Source organism: Amblyomma americanum, chromosome 4 (assembly GCF_052857255.1).
Source record: "Amblyomma americanum isolate KBUSLIRL-KWMA chromosome 4, ASM5285725v1, whole genome shotgun sequence".
Lineage (NCBI taxonomy): Eukaryota > Metazoa > Arthropoda > Arachnida > Ixodida > Ixodidae > Amblyomma > Amblyomma americanum.
The window spans coordinates 41,919,354-41,942,862 of NC_135500.1; the positions used below are offsets into that span (position 1 = coordinate 41,919,354).

Consider the following 23,509-nt stretch of genomic DNA (forward strand, 5'->3'; position numbering starts at 1 on the left):
TCAAAAAAACATTTCAACATTCTCAAACAAAGCGAGCTAGCGCCTCGCCAAAATTTTCACTGCTCTCCCTCATGCAGTCTACAGACGACCGAAAAACATTCGAAACATTCTAATACACTCAGTCACATAAAGAGCCGGTTTTGGTGTGTCGACCTTGTGGAAAAAGTAGATTCCAGGTCTGCAAACACATTACAAACATCAAGCTGTGAAATAAGCACAGCTTCAGGATTCAAATGGAAAATTAATGACAACTCTGATTGGGATTTCTGCAACGTAATATACCTCCTAGGATGCAGTGTGTGCAGTACGCAGTACATTGGGCAGGCCGTTAACTTTATACGAATTCGCTTTAATAACCACCGCGCGCATATTTTATCCCTACCTCCCCTTGTTAAAACACATATATTAATGAGAAAAACGACCCATTTGATGCAATTAAGTTAACAGTCCTACAGGGTGGGTTCCACAACAAAGAGATCTCGAGCAACGCGAGTCGTACTTTATTTACAAACTTAATAACAATTCCTCACGGCATTAATGAAAGTCCGGGTGTATTGATCTCCATCGCCCCTTGCAGAGCCAATGCTGACCTTAGGAATTCCGGCGCGACAAACCTCGGTCGTTTGCCGCCAGCGGCATCTTTTTCAAGCTTCGCTGCCCGTCCGCTTACACAAAGCTCATAATTCATCCCCCACCCCTGTCTTCCCAGTCCGACGTACCACCTTGTCGAGCGGGGTGCAATTGAAGGACCAAGAACCCTTGATGGGCACAAAAGAAAAATACTAGAAAAAGGAGAAAGAAATAAAGAGAAAAAGAAAAACGCTTTGTCCCTGCCGCCCAGCGAGCTTGCGCGGGAGGCCAGCTCGGGGGAAAAAAGGAATAACGAGGGGAGGGAGGGCATCCGGGCCCTCAAAGCAACAATGACAGACTTTGGCGGAGTCCCGGAGCAGATAAGAATCATAGATGCATGTGCTGCCCGTGCCGCCGGCCAAAACGAGCAAACAAATAAACAATAAATTCAGACAGGGCAGGAAACGTTCCAGGAGCGTCTTCGGTACGAATAGTGAAGGCGGAATCAGCGGCGCAGTTAGCTTAACTACACACACGTGCACTGTGCATGAAACACACACACAAAAGAAAAAGAAAAAGAAAAAGGCGGCAAAACATACGAGTTCGCGAAAGTGTCCTGTGGGGGGGGGGGGGGGGGTAAAGGTGAATGGCAGGAGCATTTAATCAGGGGTTCTTGGTTCTTCAATTGCACCCCGCTCGACAAGGTGGTACGTCGAACTGGGAAGACAGGGGTGGGGGATGAATTATGAGCTTTGTGTAAGCGGACGGGCAGCGAAGCTTGAAAAAGATGCCGCTGGCGGCAAACGACCGAGGTTTGACGCGCCGGCACTCCTAAGGTCAGCACTGGCTCTGAAAGGGGCGATGGAGGTCAATAAACCCGGACTTTCATTAATGCCGTGAGCAATTGTTACAAATTTGTAAATAAAGTACGACTCCCGTTGCTCTCTTTGTTGTGGAACCCACCCTGTAGGACTGTGAACTTAATTGCATCAAATGGGTCGTTTTTCTCATTAATATATGTGTTCTGACAAAGGGATGATGGGTAGGAATAAGATATTTACTTATGCAAGAGTGACTAGCTATGCGCAAAAATTTCCGTGTTTCAATTTTCAAAACTGCGAACTTTGACCGCAGCGTCCCGGACAAATAATTCCAACTCCCGACCGCGTTTTTAAATTCATTCTAAACGGGGTACGTGTTTACTGGTACCTGCAGTGGTCGGCTGCGCAACTATATATATAAGCTATCGCGTGCAGCTGTCATATTATAAAAGAAAATCCGCACAAAACAAAAATTACGCAGCAACGGGCTGTGGCGAATGATTGCGCGCAATATTTTTTCGCGGGTTAGTGAAACGAACAGTTTTGTTTTAAATCACGAGAGTTGTATCAAAAGCCTTTATATGTCGTCATTAATTACGATAGGTACGACGACACAGTGAATAGGAGTTTATATAGACTGTCGTCCTTCAAAGACCCAATGCTTTTCTCCTCCAAAACGTCGTGTAGAACAAAACCGGACCGCCAAATTTTGACACGGTTGTACGAAATTTCTGCACTAACGAAAGCTATGAGTGTAGTCTCCTGCATGTAGAGAATATAGAATACAAGGAAAAATTATAATATGTATGCTCTAGGTCAGGTTCATAGTCCTACAGCACTCGATTGTAAATGCAGGCACTCGACGGAACGCTGATAGACGGGCGTGGTCACCTGCAGGCGCATTTGCGTGGCTTTGCATGGATAGTACGTGTTTAACCTCTCAGGTCTGCAAAAGCTGTATCGGGTCCGCCAGGCAGTGGCGATTATAATAAATGCACAACGAAGCGCGCCGTTCGAGCGCACTAAAATAATACACCAGCAGTTCAAGGATATCATATATAATAAAAATATAGAAACGCGCATGCAGTGTGTGAAAGCGCGGCGCATCAGGTGCGCTTTTTGAACCCGCGCGCGCTGTCAAAAACGTGGGGAATTCCGAGAAAAACCTAGGGAAAATATGTCTCTTCCCAACCGAACACGACGTCATTAAAAGTCACGTGGCCATGACGTCACGTGACGTTTTAGACGTGACGTCACATTTTGTTTGACCAATCAGCGTTTCCAGCCCGCCTGCACCGAAACGCTTGTAAGCAACACCCTCTAAATACTTTCTTCAGGCCTCTCCAGGCCCTCCTTTCCACACGCGCTACGTCACGCCAAGTGTCCGGTCAGGCTGCTCACCAAGCGCGGCTCCGCTCCGCTCGGTTGTCTCCCTCGATGTGCTCGCGCTTGCCCGGGCAAGCACAGACACGAACGCAGTCTTGCAGTGAGCGTCTAGCTGCTGCTTGAGTCTTTCAGCCTGGCGTTGGGTGCATTTCCGTTCGCTCCTCGCACGGCTGTGTCTGTTTCGTGTGGCCGTTTCTTGTGTGGCGTGCGTACCTGTGCTAGCGCACGAATGGGAAACTGATTGCCTGCCGTGTAGCGAGTGCAACTTCGTGAAACATGGGCCGGTGCTGTGTTCCCGGGTGCCGCGGGAACTACCAGAATGGTCCCAAAGTACGTGTTTATTGCTTCCCAAGAGACGAAGTACGAAGAAAAGCCTGGTTGCGAGCCATTCCACGGAAGGATTTCACACCTACAGAGCATTCGAGGGTAAGACTCTGAAATATTGCTTAATAGGCGCTGGTAATTATCTTAGTTGTGAGCTGTCGCTCCCGGAAAGGCATGCTGTCTTTGTAGGCAATGATATCACTTCTTACACTTATGTATGAATTGTCCAGGAAGCATTTAGTTCTGTGGATGTGCATAAGGCTTGTGTAAAAGCTGTGTAAATATGTAAAAGCTGTTCACTATTCAGACTCTTTTTACTTAGTGTTTTAGGCAATGGAGAGTCATGGCGAATGGCCTTGCTTCATTTTCTCGTGCAGGTGTGTGAACTGCACTTCCACGCAGGCGACTTCATTACGACGTTGTCACACCAAGATGAACTGACAGGGAAAATAATAGAGGTGAAGCGTGACAGGCTACAGTTGAAGATTGATGCTGCGCCTTCTGTTTTTCCAAACTGCCCAAAATACTTGTCCTCAACGCCTGGACGGAGTGAATCGCCAGAGACGAAAAAAGCAAGAAGGGAAAACGCTGCTTTGCAGGAGGCTATGAGTAAGTCACTTCAGTCTAATGAGCTTGAACAGAAAAGAAACAAAGTTTCATCTTACGAGGAGTTCAAATCTAAGTTGCCTGGAATCTGCAACACGAAATTCTGGACCGTTTCTGTCGATGAGCAGTGCGTTAGGTTCCTTCTCATCGAGAATGATCCTTCACCTAATGTGAAATGCGCCTTGGTAGTTCTCCCTGATCTGTCACTTTCTGTTTTCTTGAATGGAGTGAAGCTTCTGTCGCTTCCTTCAGGCAGGATTCTGCCAGCTCAAGTATGCGACACCTCCAGCCTGTCCTTGCTGCTAGAAGAACTCGAGATAGGCTTGCATAATATACCTGAGGTGACGAAAGAGTCGAAACATACTAAAGTATTGCAGTTTGTCGGTTCACTGCTTGCAGACCTCATTGAGGACAGTGATACGACGAAAGAACAGTCTTCTTTGCTGAAATTTCTGGTTGAGCAGATAGAGCTTCTCCTCGCGAAACAGCATGTGTATAGCGCAGAGCTGCTGGTATTCGCCAGTATTTTGAATTCAATTTCTCCTCACGCATATCACTTCACAAGAGCTGCATCAAGAATCATTCTGCCCCATCCTTCCACACTGCGCCGTGTTTGCTCAAATTACAAAGCTGACCCTCTTGTGGAGCAAAATCAACCGCACTGTCTCTCCTACATCCGAGAACGAGTCAAATCAATGAAAGACCACGAGAAGACAGTGACCCTGATGATCGATGAGATCCACATAAAACCATACTTCGACTACAAAGGGGGCACAATAGTAGGATCGTCGGTTCATTCAACGGAACCAGCAACAACAGCCCATGTGTTCATGGTACAATCACTCCTTTCTGCAAACAAGGACGTCAGTCCAGGGTGCGCTGGCTTGTGGTAGAATTTAGCAGCCAGTTCATTCGCGCACATGGAGGAAGGAAAAAACTCGGGTGTGGCGGTTAAGTCACATTTTTTGAAGTCTACTCCCCGTCCCCCCCCACCTGGCCGCTGTCTCAGCGCGCTTGTGCATGCGCAGCAGACAATGCAGAAGACAGCACCACTGCGCCCGGCGTCACTATTGGCTGCACCTTTGCCCAACAAAGACTCCCATAGTCCATGTGAAAGCGCATGACTTCCGGCACACTTTGTGGAGAGCAGCTCGAATAGCGAGAACATCTCTCGAGTTTTCCTTCCTCCATGTTCGCGCATGATGTCAGTTGCATCAAAAGGTTGTGGGCTGGAGGGGTCACATCTTCTGGTTCGAAGAACAAAAGCTTGGAGCAGGTCCAACGAGGTCAAGCTTTGTTGGAACAAGGGAATTTCAGCCTTGCTGATTCGCTTTGTGAGCTTGATGAATTTGTAAAATAATTCCAAGAAGCGTTGAGATAGTGCCAACATGAAAAAAAGAATGGTTCAAGGATGTGTCCTTTGGACTTTTAGTCAAGCATGCTTGGTTGAACTTGTGTGCAAGACAGTGCCAGCATTAATGAAATATCACTGTTTTTTGTGAGCACCTTTTCTTCTGTTTTTTTTTCTTCCTAGCTACACATGGCTGAATGTGATCTCGTTAGTGACAAAATATTCTGGGTGACTCCTTTATTCCGTTCGTGCTGCTTCGAGCTGCTCCTGAATTATCGTTCTGATACAAAGGTGCTCCGAAATGAGTATTTTTCTGCTGCAAAAATTACTCCAGAACTTGAAATGGCTGGGCCACCACTGTAACAGCACTCGTAATGTCTTTATATCTCTGCCTCTTGTCCGTGTTTTTGCGGCCTGTGCAAATATTAATGGCCGTCGAGTTGCCCAGTTTTGTGTTCTTAACGCTATTCATAGTGGATCAACGAAAGGAGAAGCAGTTGGGGCTACAGATTCGTAGGAGGGGTAGCTTTGCCTGGTTCTGGTGCAGTGTCAGCATTGTGTGAGAGATTGTCGCTTATTGTCAGTTCTCGTAATTGCCATAGGGAGAGGGTTGCTACACCCACAAGGTGAGCTCTTGACTTGGAGGCAGTGCAATGAATGGCTTATTTTCTATTTTTTCCTTTTACTGGTGGTCATTCTTTGATAATGATAATTGCTTCAGGTGCCGTGTGTGATGCCTGTGCTACGCATGGTGGCCTTGCATCTTCTGTCTTTAAGATTATGCACGGGCTGGTGAGTATAGTGCAGTTGACCTGGATTTTTTTTTACTGTAGTTGAGTACATTTCTTGGCAAGTGTTCTTCTGTGGATGAGATTAGTGTTTTGAGCAGTAGAAAGTTAATATTCATCTGCTCTTTGTTTCCAAATGACAGGGCATGTATGAGGTTATAGCCATCCTGAATGATGAGTCGTGCAATAATATTCCTTCAGGCATAAAATTACCAACTGCTAGTAGCATCTCACCCCCACCCCCCCCGCCCCATAATGTCTGGCTGCGTGTTCTGTGCAGGCGTCGAGTGGAACAGCAACGAGAGCAAGGTCCTGCTGGAGCACTATGTGCGCTATGTGCAGCACGTTGGTCCAGACAAGAAGTTCCGCAGCAAGAGGGAGATGTTCAAGCGCATCGCTGAGCACCTCCTCGAAGAGACAGGCCAGCAACGCACGGCAGAGCAGTGCGAGAATCGCTACAAGACCATCAAGCGCCGGAAGCGGCGCTGTGCGGAGCTCACAAACCTTGGCACAACTCACATCCTGCTCAGCAGCACCATGGAAGAGGAACAGGGCACAGTGAGTGCCATCTTTTGTAGTTTGTACCAATGAAAGAAGCCCAGAGTCATTGAAACAAAGGGAAGCTTCATGATGATCATTGACATCAGCCTTACTGCGTCCACTGAAGGAGGAGGGCCTCTCCCAGTGACCTCGAATCAACCTTGTTCTCTGACAGCTGAAGCCACCTGATCTGCACAAACCCTCTAGCCTCATTCAACCACATGACTACCTGCCACCTTCCTACTATGCTTGCCTTATTTTGGATAGCATAAGGGAGCTTACCATTACAGTTACATGCATCTTACATTTACATTCACCTATGCCTTCTTTGGTTTCGTTGACTGTTGGCTTTTCTTGTTTGTACATCAAAATGAGCTCATCACCTCCCTACCCTTCACTTTACCTGCTCAATGTATATTACAGTTTGGCGCAGCACAGACAAGAACTCTTTTCGTGTTGGCTTGTTGAGGCTTGTTGTTCGTATGCTGACCAAAACAAGATGCCAGCAAACCAAGCTACTTGTTTTACTGCGGTTTCACATTGGGCATCATACAGGGCTTTCTCCTGACTGGTGGGTTTTTCAACACCAGGTGGAGGTGCATGCAGATGGTAGCTAAAGGGTGCACTACTGTATCCATGGAGCTGCGAGCTAACATGCTTCGAGTGAAAGAACAGCACGAATAAACATTAACTAGCAATCTGAGAGACTCTCCACTGACTTTCTTTTTCCAGGCAAATGGCAGTGTTGAAATTGTAGTAAAGCACGCCCCTTATATAGTATGAAACCAGTTCCCTTAAAAAGCTAACAACCATGCAACGCATCGCTGCATCAAGAGTAATGAGAAAATGTTAGCTCCTTTTTTGCTCATTGCAGCAGAGGTTGGGTGATGCATGGGTCTGTGATCCCGTAATGTGGTGAGGCTCCATCTTCAGCTGCATGGTTTTGTCTATGAGTGTCTCTGAGCATTGGCTGTCATCTACACAGATGCCACCAAGTTACCGCATCAGTGCAATTCTTTTATTGACACACTGGCCTGCCTGGCCGATGCAGCTTGCTTGCTTATATGGCAGTGGAATTTTATGCATAGCACAGGTGGAAAGCAAAGGAAAGAAGGAAAAAAATGAGTCAAGTATGTCCTTGGGAGCTCACATGTAGCGCAAAGTGCACCTGATTGTAGTCGTCATTTCTGTCACCTTCCAAACCACACAAACACTACTGTCCTGTTGATAACATTAGATTTGTTTGGTGCAAAGGTAACTGTGGCCCGCTGTTGCCTTGTTTCCAACGTAGAAGTGCAGTTTATTCTTAAGACATAAAGTATGTAAAACCAGGCAGGAGACATGCACTGAACACTCTTTCACTGTAAAGAAAATGAGCTTGCAGTTTTGAGTAACTGTTCAGGAACCCATAGAGTGGTTGGTTATTCTTGCAGCTATACAGGGTGTCTTCTCAGTTTTTTGAGTTAGAAGAGTGTTTTTTCAGCCATAGCATTGTCACCAGCGTAGTACATCAGAATACAGCTAAGACATGCTAACTAGCAGGCTGGTTAACTAATATTGAATAGTTAACTTTTCATTATTACTGTTAGGCTCCTTAACTACTGAGGGGCATGTTGCCCACCGTAAATACTCAGAGTCCTTCAATAGCTATTGAAGGACTCTGATGATATCGATTTCCATTTTTAGAATTTCGAAAATGCGGTGACCCTGTGTGCTGTGGCCCAACAAATTTTTGGGATTTCGACGACTTACATGCACTGGAGAGGTTGCTTTGCCTGCAAGTTTCTCGAAAGTGCATGTATTTTGGCGCGATGTAGCCAAAATTTGTTTGGTCACCGCGCCGAGGGTAATCGCGTTTTCGAAGTTCTAAAAATTGATATGCATATTACTCACGATGCGCCACAATCCTCTCAGTAATTAGGAGCCTTGCGGTAATAGTTAAAAAGCTAACTATTCAATTTTAATTTACCAGCCGGCTAGTTAGCACGTCTTAGCTATATTCTGATGTACTACACCGCTGACAATGGCATGCCGAATAAATTGCTCTTCTAACTCAGAAAGCCTATTTTAAAAAAGTTGTGTAATATCTTAGGTGAAACGCCCCGCATAGCTGTACTTGTGGAAAGGGTGGCTCAATGGGCATGTTTTGGAGGGAGGAGGGTGCTGTCATATTTGCACAATACATTTCTTAGTTTTCCTTCATCAAGCACAAATGGAGGGGGAATGGGGGAGGAGGCCAGTGCAGTTCTTCCACCGGAAATTTCTCCCTTCTGCCCCCTCCCCTCGATTTTCAAATCCACCGCTGGTACGTGACCAGATTTACATCCGCCAAATCAGTTGGTGTTCCACTGAGCATGCACACAGATGCTGCTATGCTGTGAACAGCAACACTGAGCGGGGCTGCCTCAAGCTGCAGCTTGAAGCCCAGTTTCTGGGAAGCCACAGCCATAAAATTGAGAAGCCTGGTTGGGGGACTTTGCGACGAAAGGGCTGACCTGAGCTGTTTCAGGATACCCTTGCAAACACTTCAGGAAAGAAAATGGCATTTTTAAATGGTTACTTTTAACATGCTACATTTGTTTCGTGTGCTTAAGAGTATACCTCGTGAAAATAATAGCTGTCTGCTATAAGCAGCTAGTTTGTCTTCTGACATGTAGTTGGAAGTCAGTGACTTAGCACTGTATATATTTGGGCAAGTTGGTCTGACAAGTGTTTAAGACGGAGCTCAGTTAAAAATCACTCATGCGTAAAGATATGACACATACAGAACTGCATTTTAACGCTCTGTCTTCTTGTTGAGATTTTTCACGGTACTCCCCTTTAGTAATTGCCTGTGTTTGCTTTGTGTCTCTTTTTGCCCATATCTTTCGGTACTGCTTCTTTGGTCTAGTATTTGATGTGTGCTGTTTACTCTTTTTGCTAAAAAACATCATTTATTTGCTTGCAGCAGCAGTTTGATATGATTGCAATAGGTGCTTAGTGGGGTAGACCTCTGCTTGCTGTCGGTGAGACGGAAAACTGAGTTTTGATGTACACTGTTTATTGGGGGGTCTGGGTGAGGAAATTTTGTTAATTTTTTTAACACCTAATCTTAATTTTTGGTCTATTGGGGAAGGGGTGCCTTTGCAGAGAAATGGGCAATGCTTACTGCTTGCATGGAAATGAAAGCAATAGCTGCATGTGCATACAGAAATGAAATACTGTGTGTCACTAGTGCATGACAAATTTTGATGGCCTTATTCCTACAAAAGGTTTGACATTGCTTGCTGTGTGTGCATATGCTTTCGTGTAAATTTTCTGTCAAGCCTAAATTTTCTCTACTTCACTGCAGTGTATTGCTAAGATCTGAAGAAGGCACATTTGATGGAGGTGAAATACAAAATATGCATGTGTGCTGTGCAATGGCAGTTAAAGAACCCCAAATGGTTGAACTTAATTTGAGCCCTCTGTTGTGGCATTTCTGTTAGCCTATTCATAGCTTTTGGATGTTGAACCCCACAAACTAATCAGCCAAGACAAGAAGGCGGCTGTATTAGTGGGACAATTGCAGGACACTGTGAGCGTGCTTACAATGATGCGTAAGTATATCTGGCACTATTCTTTATTTTGGGGTGCCTATACATTACGCACGCTTCAAAAAGATTGCACACAGCTATGGGTTTTTCACATTACACACTTAGTGGCATCAAACATGAGATGTCCTTGCCATTTTCTTGTAATACCCTGATTTGGATTAGCTGGTTCATTGTAGTGTATTTTGGAGATGGCACAAAAGGGAACAAGAATGTGGAAGGAACATACCGAAGGAACATACCGTATTTACGCGCATAATTTGCGCACTTTTTATTCAGAAATTAGGGTTCGAAGAAGGGGGTGCGCAAATTACGCGGGGATTTCGCGAGTACGACTTAAAAAACTCCACAAAGTCATAACACACAATATAGGTATAGTGTATGTTGCTGCGTATACGTCAGCACCCGGACCCGCACCCCACGCTGGCCGCCCCCCGAAAAAAATGTTCACTCTAAATGAAAAGCCGCACATCTTCCCCCCCCCCCCCCCCCCCCCTTGCGGGATGGCGTGAAGGTGCATGCATGAAGCTGAATAAGACGCTAAAACAGCGTCTGCTTTAAAACTGCTTTCTGCCCAGCCAATTGTTCGGTAGTTCCGGATTCCGTAAGTTTGCTTTCGCAACTTCGTCCGGGATAGCAAGCACGAATCAAATCAATTATCACACCACACAATTCTTTAACAATACCGCGCGAGCGTCGACCAAACTGCTTGTCGGCGCCTTATCACGGCGCGGAGCCACGAAGCCAGCGAGAATAGCCACGTGCGCACAAGTTTGCCGACGCAAGCAGTTTGAAACTTGCCGTATAGTTGTGATAGGGTCCCTAGAAATACTTGCTAGTCTGCCGTTCGCGCGGGGCTCTCTACGGAACCAGTTGGCCGCGCCTCGGATGAATGCGCAGGGGGCGCTGCACACATTCGGAACGTCATGCCTGCAGGAGCGGTCGTGCCGTGGCTGCGGTAGTGGTGCGCGCTGCTCCTTGGTCGCGAGCCCATAATACTGGTGTTTTTTTTTTGTTTTTTTGCGAAATCCATGAACGCTGACTCGCGTGTGTGTTAGTTTGTGTGTTCTTATGTATGTGTGATCGCGTCATGTCTAGACAACGTGACAAGCGCCACATCTTGCCAGCTCAATTCGCCATCTGACTTTCCTTCAGATTTCCACCATCTAGTTAAAAACGTGCGAAATGCATTTGCAGGCAAATGGTTTAATGCACCTAAGGGCCGGGTGCACGCTCAAACCGATCCGAGAAGCTTAGAAAATGGACAGCCAGATCGAGTGTTTAGCTTAAAGCCATGCCGAAGATCACCAGCATGCACCTGAATCCCAATTCTTTTGAGAAAACGAGAGTTGCTCCAGCATTCCAGCTATTTGGTGATCATATGATTAAAGGTCTTTTTATTTATTGCACCCCGTTAGGACGCTCTTATGATTTCGTGGAAGGCACTGAATCCTTTGCAAAAGAATAAATAAGCTTATCAGGATAATGACTGCGCGTGTGCCAAAAGCAGCGTTATACCCGCAGTTAACAAAATTTTTATTTTAAAGGAGTTCCTTGAAAACCTCACAAAGTCGGAAATTCATGCAAAGGCCACAGTCGGCGGGTTTTTGAGCAACAGCATAGCAGAGGGACTTCGTGTTTCAATTCAGAGCGCACTTAATTAGTCGCAGATGCAGATCTCGGCACACATCGTTTTAAGTATGTGACGACTGCAAACTTGAGCCAAGACAGACTTGAAAGCGTATTTAGCATTGTTCGGCAATCATCAGGATCTTTGACCATCGGAATGCCGCTCAGTATTTGGTTACTGTTAATGTACTCACATTCTACAATCTTGCGAAACTACCACCATCGGGAAACTGTGCTCCAGAAGTGGTCACTTAATTCCTTAGTTTGGGTGGCGAAGAAACAGCCGTGCAGCGAGAATATGCTGCCTAGACTCGACAGATGAATTGATAAAGGAGCGCTCATGATGTAAAAACTGCATTGGTTTCTTGTGCGCCACGTACAAGTATTACCTCTGACGACAGTGCCTGTGTGACAGGAATAAAGCCACGAGATGTTAATTTATGGTATCTCGGGCTAGAAAACCACTGAAAAAAAGCCAGTGCATAGACTGTGCTTTAGCCTTGACGACTTAAAAGCAGTGGCTATACAGAAAATGATCGGATTGCAGCTTTCACTGCAAAATTTGATAATGGTGGCTTACTGTATCCGTCTGGCCCCTTGAATAACATAATTATCACCGGCCTTGAAGACAGCTTCACTACTTATTTTAGTCTGAACAAGTTGCACGAGAAGAGCATAGTTGACTTCGCTGATTTTTTAGCACATGTACATTTTTCGCCTCTGGGCTGTGTGAAACATGGACGTGAAATTGTTAACACTGTAATCAAATTCTATATTCTGCTTCACCTGCGCTTCTACATGAAGTCAATCAATGTTGAGAGGGCTGCCAAAAAATAGCAGCCGAAGCTGTTAAAGATGAGAAGATGCCAGGAGGTGGTGCAAACAAAAATGTCGGCAGCCTGAGTGCGAAAGTGATGGAAATAAATGTGTTTAACAATGATTTTTATTTTGTGCTATACATTGCTGATCCTTGAGTATCTTTTCCCTGACAGGTCATTTGACCTACACAGCATGGGCTAATAATGATATTTTACCAAGCACGGGATTCTAAGAACTGCTTAGAATGCATGCTTGTGTTCATTACTTCTGTAACTCGGTTGCCTAAGCACTAAGGAATGCGTTCCTGCAGTTTGCCTAAAGCACATGATTTACAGGACTCAGGTTCTCATCTTACATGTTTTAATTGTGTGTGCATCTAGAAGTGTTCAGTGTTTTATAGCTTCAGAGTTCGTAGGAGTTGAGATCGGATCAATAGTATGAATGAAAATGCCGCTGTCAATAGCGCTCTGTTGCGTGCACACACGGTCATGTGGTTTAGAATCGTGGGTAACGTTTTTGATGCAAGGATATTTTTATTTAAATTCCTCAGAAGACGGTACATAATACGGCATGGAAGCAGTATTCAGAAAGGGGAATAGGGTGTAAAAATAAGTGGGTTCGTTTCGCCTCAGACTCTGGAGTACGCGCACAAAATTTGCTCGCAAAAAAAAATCGTTTGCGTCGCTACGCCGATGACTGAACTGCGCATTGAAAAACCACGGCTAAGCTGAAATAAAAAAAATCAGTGCAATCGCATGCGCAAGTCATCTGAAAACACCCAGGGAATTCGTTTCGCGGGGCAAAACGTGCGCGTCTACTGCAGACGCCGTGGCTGTCAAGGCACACCGATTGCTTGCAGCGCCACCGCGGCGGTCATTCAGCAGCAGACCCCGCCGCAGCCGGAGTACGCCAGACTAGCAAGTATTTCTAGGGCCCTAGTTGTGATATCCCATCGCAAGACACGACCGAACAACCAAACGCAAGCAGTCAGAGCCACAAAGAAAAGCGTAGCCGGCAGTCAAGTCACATGCATCAGCCAAACAAACAGCGGTGTTGACTCTTCTATCAGCTGGCAATCCTCCCCGGAAGTGCTGCTGGCCGTTCCGAGTGGCGATGCCGCTGGTGCCGCCGCGATTGTGACAGCGGCCTCTGACACCACCATGAACGCCCAGTGCACAAAAGATTCAAAACGCCTTCCGAACAAACATGCGGAATAGCCGAATGCTACTGGGTAGAGCCGTAGGGTAGAGCCCGCGTGCATGATGGTGGTCTAGCACAGCGTGGTGCGTAAAATATGCGAGTAAAAAATGTTTTTTTGTAAAGCCCGGTGATAAGTTAAGGGTGCGCAAATTATGCAAGGGCGCAAATTATGCGCGTAAATATGGTAAATAAACGGCGCTGGTCCTGTCGTTTTTGTATGCCTTCTGTGTCTTGTTCCCTCTTGTGCCGTTTCCAAAATGCAATGCCATTTTCTACGCCTGAGCAGTATGGGTGTAGCGCACCCCTCGACCTCTTCCGCTTGGGTGATGCCTGTGCATTTCGAAAATGCCCAGGAGAGAGAAGTGATGGCGCTGGGAGAGGAGGACGAGGCTGAGCCCCAGGCGGAGCAGCAACAGCAGGAGGAGGCCGAGGACAATGATCCTGAGCTTCTCGCTGAGCTGGCCGCCATGGGCGACGAGGAGCACCACATGAGCCGGCGGGCCACCAGGAAGCGGGGGGCCAGCTCAGCGCTGGACCAGCAGCAGCTACTGGACCGGCTGCAGGAGCTGCACGAGCGGCGTGAACGGCGGAGGGACGAGCGTGAGCATCGCAGAGACCTCAGGCATGCCGAGCAGATGAACCTGCTTCGAAGGATCCTGAGTGTGCTTGAACGCCAGCCACTCACTGCACACTCACGAGTGACTACCGCACATCGGTGACTGCTCTGTGTCACATTCATTGAAAGCTGCCTGGTTTGCTGGGCACATTCTCTATGGCATCTCATCTGCCAGAGGCCAGGAAGGAACATTGGCTGGCGTCAGAAGCTGTGGTCCCAGACAAGTTTTCGGTAGTGCAGTTCAGGCATTGCTGAACTTTGGACGTTGGTTCTCATTGTTTTGGAATTTGCCCTCCTTTGGCAGTGTGTTGTTTGGTTGCAAGGTCAGTTCTGAAAATGTCGTTGGTTCATCTAGGAGCGAAAGAAGTGCAGCATGTGAATGAGTGTACAGTGAAACAAGCTTACTTGCTGTGCCAGCCTTGAATACTGATTACTTTGTGCATACATGGCTGAGCTTTTGCTCAGCAGTGAAGTAGGCAGGGTAAAGTTGGTTCCGGCTGCAGCCTGTTGGGTGCAACGAGGTAGTTTCAAGGGCCCAGTTCATGTGTGCTCCCGATGCTGCAACCTTTTTCCTTTCCATGCACACAACTACACGCACAAGTATTGTACAGAGATATTTTTCACATAGTCACTAAGCCACTTTGTTAAAGAGTGCGTCTAATGCACTCAACAGAAAATTGCTCTACTCAAGTGCTTCACAGCAGCTCTCGTACACCTGTGCAAGGCTTGCAGTGGCAACCAAGTAGTATGAAGTGTTGTGTTTGCCTGAATGAAGGTGCGTCATACAGATCTAATTTGTGCCTGTGAGCAAAGCATATTTCTGGAGCTTGGCTGCTTGAGCTCAGTCAATGAATGTGATGCAAGCATTGTCTGTTTTGCTTAGAAAAAGCTAGCAGTGCTTTCTGTGCTTGATACCGGTTCCTTATTAAGGCTGCGAACTGGGCAAGTTGGTACTGATTCATATTTGCACAGCGCAATAAAACAATGGGACAGAACGTTTGTGTTGTTCCTAGTATTTAAGAGACCTTTGCCATGAATAAAAAAATCTAGCTGCGAGTACAGCGCTTGTGGTGTCCATTCTTCGTTCTGTCCCGTGGTTTTATTGCGTTGTTCAAATATGAATCGGTTCCTTGTAGGGTCTAGGAGAGAATACAGAATGGCATATAGAAAATGAATGAATGTCTGCTGGAGTTATCAAACACCCAAGTTTCCAAAATGCAGGGAAATGAGAAGTTGTCTCAAGTCATAACGACTTTCACTTTCCTGTTTGGCATCCTTTGTGACAACACTGTGAAATATAAGTAAAGTCTTCATATGCCAAATGCACATAGCATATTACCTAGCACTTTGTGGCTGAACTTAGCTTATTTTGGCTTTTCAGGTTGTCCCAGTGAACACTCCATATTCAGGTTTACTGGCAGCTATTGCCTCAAAGTGGTTTAATAAAATGATGTGAACATGGAGCAAATTTAGACATGTGCACAAAAGTCTCCATTGCCCTGGCTAGGCCTGCATTAACATCAGAGCTGATGAAACCAGTGTTCCAAGCATCAGTAGTCCAGAGTGATGGCCACACCATTTTCTTGTCCCTGTGGATCCCCAGTACCATTGCATTTGTGTCCAGGCATGTAGAAGCACATGGTGCCATTCAGCATTTGTAGGCCACTCTATTTTGTTGGCAGAGTGTTGTCATCAGGGTATTCGTGCAGTGTTTACTGGAGATGGAGCATCCCACCAGTGCACTGCAGTACCATCCGTTGTTTTTTTAGCAGCCATGGTTTTAATGCTTCACAGCAGTGGTTCTGCAACATGGCATATGAAAGTTCATGGGAATAAACTTGGCTGTGCATTGTCAGCAGTCATTCCTTTTCTGCAGCTTTGACAGATTGAGGTCTCAAGTTTAATACCCTGCAGGTATATATTCCTTGTGAATACAAAAGTTGCACGGGCCAGCAGAGTCAGATGGGTGGTTGAAGTTAGGAAGTAGTACAATTGGTTGGTTCCCCATAGGATTCAATTCAAAGAAAAGACTAACAACTGCATCATGAGTGATTTGGTTTAGAAGAACTTTCACAGCAGCTGCGAGCCATGGCGATCTTGCGCTATGGCACTCGTGGGGCGTCTGCGGGGCACTTTTGAGCAAAGGAAAAAATTAGCTGCAGTATAACTACTGCTGAACCTGGTTAGAGAGTGAAAGCTGTGGTGAATCGGGCAAGTAGACGTGGCTTCACGTCTGTAACTTTAAGTGCGGCCCGCACACTGGATAGGCAACGTGGTGCGCACCCTGCCACCGTGGGATGTGGTGGTTAAATTAATGTTTGATCGTGAGAGGTTGGTCACTCAATGAACGCTGCGGCCTATTGTTGCAGCGCGGCGTGTCTGCCACAATGTCAGCGCTAATGCATGCTGCCCACATCTCTCTCTCTCTTACCACTGCCAGCCAGGTACCTCAAAGTGTGATTGAGGCATCCACTGGCCCAGAGAGCAAGTTATGCGCCCTTCCTTTTCTCAAAATCATCGGAGTCTAGAACGTCAATGCCAATGAACAGGAATGCCACTGCCTATAGAAACAGCGCTCAGGCTGAGTAAAGTCATAGCTAGCGCTGTCATGTGGTTTCTCCTCTGTTCAAGGTCAAAGGTCACATTCAGTGCCATGCAAAGAGCGACTTCAACTAGCGTAGGCTTTACCTGGCATAGTGTAGTTTTGCTTCAAAATTCTCCTCCAACACTGCCTCAGTGTTCAACTTAAAAGCGTTAGCTACAGGAGCTTCAAGTGTTTACATCGGTGTGCCCAGCATACGTGGAGCAGACCAAATCCAAACATCTGCGGATGTTTCCTTTTACATCCCTTCTAAGCAGAGGTGGGCAAATGCCCTCATTTTCACTTTTCCTCCCTCACCCTCACTTTTGAATCCATGGCCCTCCCTCACCCTCACTAACATTCGTTGAAAAACAAGTCAATTTTTGTAGTCGGCAACCTCTGGCGATATTACTGAGTAATAAACATAAAAGACAAGCCCTCAAGGCACTATTGCACGAGAAGGCAGATGCTTATATTGCTGTGTGTGTGCATGTATGTGTGCTGTTTGAGCTAATGCATGAGACAAATCCGAGACAGTTACGAATGGAGCCCCAAAATATCACTCTGCTTTTCCTTTGCACACGCACTGAATGTATACATGTGCCCTGCACTTATAACATTTCTTTATCATCTATATGCACTGCTAAAATGAGTCAGTGCATTTTTGTGTGCGTGTAGAAAAACTAATGTACGCCAAAAGTATTTAAAAAACATCGCAGTAGCGCTTACCACGAAATAACAATAAGTGCTAAGCACAGAATAGACTCGGAGCAAGGACATTTTGCAGTTCACTTAATTACCATTACATGATGATATTGTTACAGCACTGGGTCTTCTGAATTTCACTGCTTCTAATCTCTCACCATTTAGCGCAGTTTGCTGCATGCTTGCCTGATGACGCTTCCAGGCACACGGATGCAAGATCACGAAGACCATACTTTCAAATTACAGCATGACAGACTGGTAGTTTAACATGCGTGAATGCGGGTGTGTGACGAAGACGACAATTCAACAACAGCTCAAGCGCTCGGCAGTTCTTTCAGGCAGGATGTTAAGATTTCGCCCAACTGATTGTTCATCTGAGGGAAGTGTATGAACTGACCGGTTTCAAACCAGAGTGGCACTCCCTCTCGATGTGCTGAGCCTTACCGAGCTGTGTCTTTTAGAGCGCTAAGCTCTACTTCTTGCGTATCGGGTCTCAGCGTTATGTGTTATAACGCAAACCGTCACCCAGTGGTTGCAATGGCAACTGAGGTGATTACATAATGGACTCAAATAATAACAGGCGGCCGCGTGATGCCCGAGGACCAAAACTCAATTGGGGTGTGCGAATAGCTCTACCGTGCTATTGCTACCCAATCGAATATATTGTTGCATTGCTACCGAATCGAATCCGGATAGCTTGGCAGAAAACTGAATTGCATACGAATTGAATAATGAGGCAACCTAATCGAATACGAATATTTTGACAAATATTCGCTACTTGTGCAAATATTCAACGAGCAATTGTGAGGAACAGCGACGCGCTGCGCGGCGCTGCCTTCGCAGCTATAGCTGTATCTTTTAAAAGAGGCAAGACTGATCTCAATCCGGGGGTTCGTCCAACAAAGTAAATGTGTTAACTTTATGATTGACATGTATGCGCACAGAAAATGTACCTTTAGCTCTTGATAACAGAAGATAATAAACTAGCGCCACATTTGAGTGCATGAGATGGACGAGGGCTTACGTATTAGGCTTGGCCTCCGAGGTCAGACATTAAAGGGACACTGAGGAGAATTCTATCAATTTTTTTTTGTTAGCAAAATTTGATAATTCGGCATTTCATGGCTTCGTTGCAGCTTGTCCGGGCACGAAATATGCATTTATTTCAAAGAAATTTGGATTCGAAGATGAAAAAGTTTTTCCCGCCGCTCTGATTCAAACTCAGGGAACTCTTATGACGCCACGGCAACTCTTATGACATCTCAGAACGGAGTGACGTGACACGTGACGTAAACGCAGACTCCGTGATTTCTGACGGCTAGCGGTGCGGTGCGCAACCTTCCTTTGCCAGCCTCAGAGATTCGCGACATCCAGGAAGTAAGGAAAATTCCTCCAAAGTGGCGCCTCTTGTCCTAGGAAGTCATCACGCTTGTACTTGCGAGATTGGCCTGTGGCGGCGATACCTGTATTTTGGTTTTTGCTATTTTCTACATTACAAGAGCTTTGTTTTCAGTAAGAGTGGCATTTTTGTGATCAGGAGCTGCTATTCTATCGATACAAGCCAACTTCAATTTCTCCTCAGTGTCCCTTTAAGGCTGGGTTTGCTGAACCTGCCTGGGCCCTGCTGCATCATCTGATCTTTGAGGCCATGTATGAGGATTACGAACACCGCCACGCGAATTGACCGCACTGTGGAGCTGGACCTTCCATCCCGTGCATACCGATCGCGGCAGCGTGGTAATGCGGCGTGTATGGTCCCTGTTTTTGGAAAAGTCATGGAAGAAAAGTACTGCTGGCCTTATTCGAACCTCGCGCCAATTATTCGCGAAGTATTCGAAAACTTGAGTGCATATTCGATTAGTTTCGAATAATTTTGAACATACACTGATTGATTCGTTCGAATAATCAAATACAAGGATATTCGATTCGGTATTCGAAATTTCCGAACATTCGCACGCCCGTAGAACTCAGAACTAAACTATTTCGATCTAGCATATATATCCCATTCGTCTTTCCTGCCGTCTTTGTTGCGCTGTGAGCAATATGAATATATATTCCGGTTTGGCAGGCGTCAAAGTCGGGCCACTTGGTCCTGCCTTTACGAATCTTCATATGAACATTGGGGCTCAACTGTTTGTCACAGAGTGTTTGGGATGGTGGCATACGATTTTGCATTTCGTGCACCATAAATTTATTAGTTAAGTTAGGGTCTAGCTCACGGCAGGGATTCGATATTCGATCGCTTCCTCAGCGTCTGCTCATTTTTTTTGCAATGTGTTTCGTGCACTTTATTAAAACGTTTGTCAATAATTTAGTTAATGTGAATAGAATATATTTTCAATGTAATAACTATCATGCTTAAAAAAAGCTGTGGCGATGGCGTAGTGGTCTGGAGCAGCGGCCAGCGGTACTGATTTTTTAGCGCCACCGCTGGTTCAGATCTCGCTCCCTCAGCTATGAAGTTTTTATTTCTTTAATGTTTTCCTCCATTGCTACACCGGTTTTCTGGTGCAGTGAGCTTCTGATGCTGCTGCTTAAAATAAAACATTATGCAGGCCTCTTGAAAATCAAATGGGTCTCTAAAATGCAGCATTTGGGCTGAATAATGGTAATCACTAACTTTCCGAGTCTGGAGTAAGCGATTCTTGTGGTTGCCATTGTAGTGCCCTAGCGCTTCCATTCCGTCGAAAAGCGGTTGTCTGTCCGTCAGAAGCCTGCTTCTACCACGTGGGCCACCTTGGTCACTTGACGTTGTGATGTCATCGCAAGTTGCCAACCGGATTGTGAGCAAGCTGCCCACCGTGGCAGTTCAATTATTAGTCGCGAGAGATTCCTCAGGAACAACGTAGGTGCCACAAGCCCCAGCGATGGTGGCACCTGCCATCGCAGGGCAGTAGCGCGTAGCACCTCTGCTCAGGAGCGGAATCAGGCCTTCCTGAGATCTGTGAATGCAGACAATGACCAATTCTACCGCAGTACATGCCTAAAATTATGCAATATCACTCAAACTTACATATTGTGATATATCAACAAAAGCAAGCCAGTTCAGGTCAAGCAAAAGCATAAAAGTCAAGAAAAACCATGAAAAACCAGATCCGATGGTGCTAGCGCACGATAATTCGTGGTTAACCCCTGGCTAAAGTGTCCGTGACTTTTTTTTTCGTTCACGTCTCAGCATTGCCCGAACGGTGAGTGTCAATTCCATACCATGCCTGCAAATATGTTTCATAAAATCAGGAGCGCTATTACGTGCTCACACGTCTCGCCAGGGACAGAAATAAACCGAGATGTTCCAGTTATTTGGAGAGCAGTACAACTTATTTCTTTTTTGGCACGTCGTACAATGCAAGTTGGAGCGAGCGATGATTCAGACCGAGGTTGTTAAGCTGCTGTTTATTTCCATGGCAAGACTTTGCCCACCACATTGTGGCACCGCTTTCCTATATCGCGATTCCAGCAATAAATAGAAAGAAGCTACGACTGTAATGAACTGCTCACAGTGTGAATGAAAAAAATTCCACACCAACGCCGCCAACTGGCTTTGATTTGGTAGTATAATTTCGTAGACGCACTTTTTGCGCTCTTTGAAACCTCACTGAGCTGACACCGGACTTCGCTTCGGGAAACAAGGCTTATAAATTGGGAATTCAACAGCCTTACTAGGCATAATTTATACATGTTTTACTCCACACTCTAACAGACTCGGGGCTGATAATGAAAATGTTGACTGCGGTACCACGGTTCCCGTCGGACCGGCAGCTACCCGCACGGCCCGGCCAGTGACCTCTTGTTAGTGCACTATGAAGGGTGTTTCACCTGAGACCTTACAGAGTTTCTAAAAAAAAAAAGCTTCTTGAGTTAAAAGAGCGCTTTTTTTCCGCATAGCATTGACAGCGGTGTACTGCATCGCGACGAAGAAGGCGTGCGGCTTGATCCTGCATTCAGTGTTCACCTTGTGTACCTCCAGACTGCAGAAACTACGTCTGTCCCGGGAACCTACACCCGTAGAAACAGCGTTTTAAAACGGGCACGCATAATGGGTTGCACAGACAAAAAAGTTAGCCCGGAGTACGGTGCGGGCCGCCACTCTCGCCCTCAGACAGTGTATCTTGCCCTCCCTGACCCTCACCTCATCACAACTTTCCTCCCTCGCCCTCACCTAACCATGTCTTCACTCCCTCGCCTTCACCTCACCTTCGTCCTCACGAATTTTCACGCGCCCATCCTCCCTCACCTCAGCGAGTGAAATCCTCATGAGGTGAGGTTGAGGACGCCCTCATGAGGACTCGATCGCCCTCGTGAGGATGTCAATCTCTGCTTAGATAGATAGACAGATACTTGAGGCCTTGCCCTTTGTAACGGGTGGGCACCACTAGGTTGGGCACCCGGACCAAAAACAAAAACAAAAAATAACAAGAAGATGGAAGCGCACAAGGAGAGAAAGATAAAACGCACAAAAAAGGAAAAAGAAGAAAAAAACAAAAAAAAACACGCAAAGGCTAATCAGGAGGTGGGGGGTTCGCTCACCGACCTCGTTCACTTCCGACTCTGCGGTTTCGCGCTTTTAGACACAGTGCTCCACCAAAGTGTTAGTCGACGCTTGGTTCGCAGCACCCCCTCGCTCTTGACCTTGGAGCTGTCGCCTTCGTCGTCCACTGCAGGACCGTGAAACCCGAGCGCCTGTGGGAATGTGGTGCCCTCTGTCGGCATCGGATGGAGTCTCTGGCACGACATCACCACTGGTGCTCGATGGTCTCCTCCGCGTCGCCACACGCTCGGCATATTGCTGCCTGTGCTTCTGGTGTTGCATCGAAGCGACGGCGGTACACCAGTGTTCGCAGCGCTCCGGCACGGGCCTCAAACAGCAATGCGCTACCCAGGCCGTTTTCAAAAATCTTTTCGGGTCCGATGCTGTTTTTGCACTCTCGGTACACAGCCAGTGTCGGTTTTTCCGCGAGCGCCTGCAGCCATTGGCGATTCTCTTTTTCCTGGACCCGTCTCCATGCCTCCTGTTTCCATGCCGTTGCCGATTCGGCACTTATGGGTGTCTGGAAAAGTCCATACTTGCCTTCTATCTTGTGGAGGCGCTTCACCCATGTAGTGCGTAGGCATGTCGCAGCGAGGTATTCAAAGACCCGCCTTGCCCATCGGTTGCGGCTCATGAACTGCAGTCGACTGCGGTACTCCTTGCTGCATGCCTCCCTTGCCTCAAAACTAGACCATCCCAGGTCGCCTTGAATGGATGCATTGGCCGCCCGTCCATGACATCCGACTGCAGTGCGGCCGACCTCTGTTTGTCTGCGCTCTAACCAATTTCTAGTGGCTGATGGGAGGCAGACCACCGCGTTGGCGAATGTGAGTCCTGGCACGTGCGCGAGCTTCCAGAGGTCGCGGACCATGGTGTACTGGTGGCACCCCCACAGCAACCGACGTCGGAGGATGCATTGCGCTCGAAGTGCAGATTGACGGACCTTGGCCTCGTGCAGTCTGAACATGTCAGTCTCAGCACACAAATTTATGCCCAGGTATTTATACGATCTGTCGACTGTCAGGGTCTCTTCATAAGACACAAACTTTTAAGACACAAACAACGCCATCTACCTCATGGATTTTGCACTACTATTGGGATTTACAGCCACCTTCGCTATATCCGGCATATTTTCTCGTTATAGCAGTTAAATTTTTGAAACACGTGCATCACAACACGTCGAATCGTTTGACACTATCCGGATCATACGCAGTCGCGGTGGCTCAGTGGTTATGGCGCCCGGCTTCTGACCCGAAATACGGGGTTCGATCCCGGCTACAGCAGTCAAATTTCGATGGAGACGAAATTCTAGACGCCCTTGTACTGTGGGATGGCAGTGGACGTTAAAGAACCCAAGGTGGTTGAAATTTCAGGAGGCCTTCACAACAGCGTGCCTCATAGCCTGAGTTTCTTTGGGACATTAAACTCCCATAAACCATTTAGAACCCCCTGCGACAAACTGTTTGGCCATAA

General features: G+C 46.7%; 1 protein-coding gene across 2 annotated transcripts; it reads left to right on the forward strand.

The window, feature by feature from the left end:
* The first annotated feature begins 2,862 nt into the window (after positions 1-2,862).
* Positions 2,863-16,077, forward strand: LOC144127901 (uncharacterized). Of its 2 annotated transcripts, XM_077660880.1 has the most exons (4): positions 2,863-3,203; positions 3,479-3,710; positions 6,127-6,404; positions 13,960-16,077. In XM_077660880.1, exons 1-4 carry the CDS (start codon positions 3,054-3,056, stop codon positions 14,323-14,325), a joined length of 1,026 nt encoding a protein of 341 aa, XP_077517006.1. In that variant the 5' UTR covers positions 2,863-3,053; the 3' UTR covers positions 14,326-16,077. The 2 variants fall into 2 exon arrangements, with proteins under 2 accessions (XP_077517006.1, XP_077517007.1); XM_077660881.1 differs by lacking the exon at positions 3,479-3,710 and having other exon boundaries at positions 2,863-3,236; positions 6,048-6,404.
* The last annotated feature ends 7,432 nt before the right edge of the window (positions 16,078-23,509 follow it).

What these genes read in the sequence shown, in the direction of transcription:
- LOC144127901 (XM_077660880.1), top strand. Translation starts at nt 3,054, where the DNA reads ATGGGCCGGTGCTGTGTTCCCGGGTGCCGCGGGAACTACCAGAATGGT. An exon ending in CACCTACAGAGCATTCGAGG is followed by an intron (nt 3,204 to 3,478) that starts GTAAGACTCTGA and finishes TTTCTCGTGCAG; the next exon opens with GTGTGTGAACTGCACTTCCA. An exon ending in TGGAAGAGGAACAGGGCACA is followed by an intron (nt 6,405 to 13,959) that starts GTGAGTGCCATC and finishes GAAAATGCCCAG; the next exon opens with GAGAGAGAAGTGATGGCGCT.